The following is a 5,000-nucleotide window of genomic DNA, read 5'->3' as shown; positions in this document are numbered from 1 at the left end:
CTATTTAGTGGAAGTTGGAAATTATAAATCTAACGTATCGCTTTATTAATTGACACACAAAGTGTATCTGCTGTATGTGCCACAGTGACAGGAAAGGAAGTAAAAAGCCTTGGTATATGTAATGTCAACAGCCAACATGTTTAGAGGTTAGTGTTCAAAGTTTTGTTAATTTCATGGACCATTAGTTAGCACAAAAGTTTTTATTTCATTTTCAAAAGGCTTGTATTGTGCTATCACAGATGTTATGTCATTCAGCATTTTTGATTATTTTATGTTATACTTACGTTTGCTTTGACAGTGCTTTACAAATACATATTTATCATATTTTCATATGAAGCTGTTATACTGAGATTCAAAATTAGTTATTCCCAATGCTTGCTTAACAAAGTTTAGAATGAATATTATAAATAGGACATAATGTAATCATTTAGAGATGTTTCATTATAGCTTCAGTGACATAATTGTTGTTGAAACTCAGACTAAATACTTGAGTACACACATACGCTGTTGAAATTAAAAAAACTCACAGATCAGTAACTTTAAAGTATTATTTTTTGTACATATAGCACATAGCATTGCATAAGATTGTATGTTGGTAGGGACACTTAGCTTCTCTCTTTGCTGTACCTTATCTCTGCACTAGCAAAGGGCAAGCCTAATGTAAAAGCTTTGTGAAGTTAAAGAAGCTACTTCCTTAGTCCATTATCTGGCCAAAGCAGTATCCTGTCTATTGTATTAGCTTGTTTTAGGCAAGACTTAAGTACTGAGGGTAGATAAGGGTATGTTAGGGTGTTAGCAACATGGGTGAAAAAGAGAGGGCTCTTGCACAAGAATCAGCCCACTCAACTTATCGAGCTAGAAAATCTGTGCCTTAGAAATTTGTCAGTAATAAAAAAAAAAAAAAAAAAAAAAAAAAAAATAAAAAAAAATAAATAAATAAATAAATAAATAAATAAATAAATAAATAAATAAAAAAAATAGCAGCAATGATTCCAGATTATCATCTAAAGTTAATGATCTTGAGATATATGTATCCAAATAGCTTTAAAATTTTTAGCCACGTTTGATAGGGATGTGAAGGTTTGGGCTTTTCGTTTTATAGCCTAGTATAGAGGACCCCTTTGCAGTAGATCGTAAAATCAGGAGCTAGTTTATCTTAAGATACCATTGCTAGAATAGAAAAGCTCAAGCCAAGTTGTTAAATGGTGAAGAGAAGAACCATATAGTGTGTGTGTGTGATTTACTGGGACAAGGCCAAGGGAAGTCGTAGGAAGTCCAAGAGCCCTATGATTCACTCCATTATGCAGAGGTATCTTGCTCCCTCATCTCCCCCTCCCTCCCTCCCTCCCTCCCTCCCTCCCTCCCTCCCTCCCTCCCTCCCTCCCTCCCTCCCTCCCTCCCTCCCTCCCTCCCTCCCTCCCTCCCTCCCTCCCTCCCTCCCTCCCTCCCTCCCTCCCTCCCTCCCTCCCTCCCTCCCTCCCTCCCTCCCTCCTTCCCTCTCTCCCTCCCTCCCTCCCTCCCTCCCTCCTTCCCTCCCTCCCTCCCTTCCTCCCTCCCTCCCTCTCCCTCCCTCCCTCCCTCCCTCCCTCCCTCCCTCCCTCCCTCCCTCCCTCCTTTCCCCTCTTCCCTTACTATCCGCTCTTCCCTCCCTTCCCCCCTTCTCCTAGCTCTTCCACCTCTTTCCCTCCTCCCCTTCCTTTCTCCTTCTCTATATGAATGATTTTTAGAACTTGGGTATATACTAATTGTATGATTTTTCCCCCCAAAGAATTTTATGTAATTATTAAGTATATAAATTGCATGCATTCACTGAGATTGATTTTATCTAATATGATCTGCATTCTAGTTGATTGTTATTTTCATTATTATAACCTGATTATGGTTATGAATATTGCATGTTGGTAATGGTTATAGATATTTTAAAGAGCAAATTGAATCAATTTGATTACATTTTCTTTTGTTTTGCATAGTTTTTTTCTTTTCATTTGCCCACAGGATATTTTTTTCTTTTTCTTGTATAACTTCTTCCTCTAACAGTTTGGTCATAGACTGTTTTCATGTAAATTTTGAATGATTGACAGACTCTCTTCATAAATAACTTGTGTTTCAGAAAATCAGTGCATGTCACAGGGATACAGGTAAAGAAGTATAGATACATATCTTACGAGATTTTGTTTTGTCATATGAAATATCCCTTCATATGAGACCTAGCTTTGCGTAGGTAAGGTAGAAGTTTTATTAATGTTTGCTGTTGTTCACAACCGTAGTACTTCTGCGATTGAATGAATAATGCCGAAGATGGTTGGGTAGCTTTGTTTTATTCCTGTTGAGATTTTTTGAGAATTATTGTTGATATGTCTGATTTTATTTGGAAATTGGTAAATTTTCCTATGCATTGTTGTTTTTGTATCATTGCAATTGTAGGAGAATTTCCCATTTTTCTGTGTAAAGGGTAGTTATATATTTTAGACCTGTGTTATTGTTCATGATATCTATATAGGCATTTTGTATTGACACTATTATCAGTAAATCAGCAAGAAGAATGCAACCTATGAAACTTCTGCCTTGCATCAGTCTTGTATTTTTTTACCATGGGCTTATGCAGTGTGTGTTTTGGACTTGCTACCTATAAATTTGCTAGTTATTGCCTTGCTTGTAGATTGACGATCAACTTTATACTTAGCCTTCTATTATTCTAGCCCAGAATGATGGTCCTGCTTCTTTCGTAATATATTTTACCATGCTCTGTCATGGCATAGGGTTATGTGCCTCCAAAATAGATCTTAAATGCTTAAAAAAAAAGAAGAAAAAAAGCCCGACTTGAACTACAAGACGAGACGATGACTCTTCCCATTTCCAGTCTTTCATTTTTTCAGCCATTTCCATATTTGCTTCAACAGTCTTGATTCATTCTCTTGGTCTTTCCGTTTTAACCTCATCTTGTTATTTATGTGTCAAGTTCATGATGATTTGAATGTGATAAGGGGCAGAATTTCTATGCAAGATGCTAACCTTCCAAACAGCATAGCGAATTCATTTTTAAAGAATTATAAAGATATCTTGCCCTTGATACAACTGCTGTTTCATTTTCATAAATATGTAAATATGTAGGTATAAAGGTACTGTAAATATGAAGATTTCCATATGAATTTAATGATTTGTTAAAGAATAGAGCAACTTGTTTGTAATCTATTTATATTTTCTAGAATCATGATAATTTTATGATATATTATTAACATGTAAGTTGTATTTTAAGAACTTGTTATTGATTTATAGACTCAGCACAGTCCCCCCTCCCCCCTCATGTAATAGAGTTAGTTGCAGGGTATTACATTTGTCTGTTAATGTTTTTCAAATGAAAAACATATATAAAAACAGTATATAAACCCAATGCCACCGGAATAATGTGTTCACTGTAGTATTGTTTTGTGAGATGTCTCTGCACATAGAAGGCTCTACAAGTGCTTAGCCACAAAGGAGTCAACTTGTAGACCTTGTGACCTCACTTGATTTCGACTTTCCTTGAGGTTGTTGGGAAAACGTTTTTTTTTTTTCTTTGCTAATGCTATCAATATTGGTGCTGTCATTTTTGTTACAGACATCGTAATTGCTATTGTTATTAACATTACAAACAGCAATATTAGATACCAAAAAATATTTTTGAAAAATAAGGGAAAGCGTAAATGGTGAGACAGGTAGTAGTCATAAGTGGCGTATTGGTGACTTAGTACTTGTGGAGCCATCTATGTGTAAAAAGAGTTACTAAATTAAACACATAGTTGGCATGGCATGTTTTCATATGCCATCCCTAGTGGCTTTGGGTTAATTTAGCATAATATATTATAGCTACTCTATTTCTGTAGCTTATAAAAGTTATTCTTGACTTGTCAAAAGAAATGAACCCAATGGCTTTCAAAAGATTAAAAAAAAAAAAAAACTTCTGGTGGATTGACTGAATTGTTTGTAGGTAGGTTATCAAAGTTGAACATGTGAAGTAAAACTTGGATGGCACATTGCAAATAAAGTTGGAGAGAAAAGAAAGAAAGAGAGTGATAGAAAGATATTAAGAGGCTTTTCAAAAATGTGTTAAGAGTCATGTTTAGATTTTTGTTGTATGTGACTCCATTGTAAAATGTTTATTTGTTTTGGAATTAAGATACTTCAAAGTGGTTCATTTTCTTTTCAGTGGCTACTTAAGCAATTTCTCAATAGTGATATTGTTTTAACAAGTTTAAAAGGGTGTATTGGTTTCTTTATAAAGTTTGAGGATGTATGTCTCTATATACAGTAAAAAATCTATGATAATTTCCATATAAAAAGGACTAAAGATAAATGGTAGTCTAAAATAGAAAAAAAACAATAATGTAGTCTCCTCATAAAGTTTGAAAAAAAGACAAAACAAGTCATTGTTGTCACTTATTAAAACTAATTAGACAAAAATGTGTAGTCTCTCTTTAAAAACAAAAACAAAAACAATCAATGTAGTCTCTTTATAAAAAGAATTAAATGATCTAAAGTAGTCTCTCTCAGTAAAGGACTGCGTCAATTTTGATGCCTGAAGCTTTTTTGATCTTGGCTGTTACTTATGTTCGCAATATCTTCTGTGGCGTTCCTGTTAGATGTTGCATGCTGCTCCCAGACTCTGCACTTCTACACTGGTAGGTGAACCATTTCTTAATCAGTGAGAAATATGTTGAGTTAAGCACGGCAATGTAAGGAGTATGTATTCATATTTTTCTGATGCGTTTTGTGTTGTTCTGAAATCATGAGGTTAGTTTTTATTCTCATTTTTGCATTTTTGCTCTTATTTGTATTTTGTTATATTTGTTTATTTGCATTTAAATTGCCAGTGATGAGAAATTATATTCTTTTCATGAGTACCATGGCTTCAGAATGCATTAGTGATTATTGCTTAACAACTCAAAATTTGACCGTAGCGTCTAACCAGCCTAAAATATGCTACATGATACAAGTATTAAAGTGCTGATTAGATGTGAAGA

General features: G+C 34.6%; 1 protein-coding gene across 8 annotated transcripts in view; it reads left to right on the top strand.

The window, feature by feature from the left end:
- Ziz (dedicator of cytokinesis protein Ziz) overlaps positions 1-5,000 on the top strand; it is a 41,184-nt gene that overhangs the window by 29,319 nt on the left and 6,865 nt on the right. For 4 of the 8 annotated variants that reach the window (XM_070122590.1, XM_070122589.1, XM_070122591.1 and 1 more), the window contains one exon: positions 4,620-4,658. The exons of 1 other annotated variant lie outside the window; for it this stretch is intronic. In XM_070122590.1, coding sequence (XP_069978691.1) covers positions 4,620-4,658 — 39 coding nt within the window. Of the gene's footprint in view, positions 1-2,110; positions 2,139-4,619; positions 4,792-5,000 lie in introns of those variants that run through there. 3 more of the 8 variants (XR_011398611.1, XM_070122594.1, XR_011398612.1) reach the window with 3 other exon arrangements.

The sequence above is a fragment of the Penaeus vannamei genome, chromosome 6, assembly GCF_042767895.1.
Source record: "Penaeus vannamei isolate JL-2024 chromosome 6, ASM4276789v1, whole genome shotgun sequence".
Lineage (NCBI taxonomy): Eukaryota > Metazoa > Arthropoda > Malacostraca > Decapoda > Penaeidae > Penaeus > Penaeus vannamei.
This window is presented reverse-complemented; position numbering and strand designations above follow the sequence as displayed.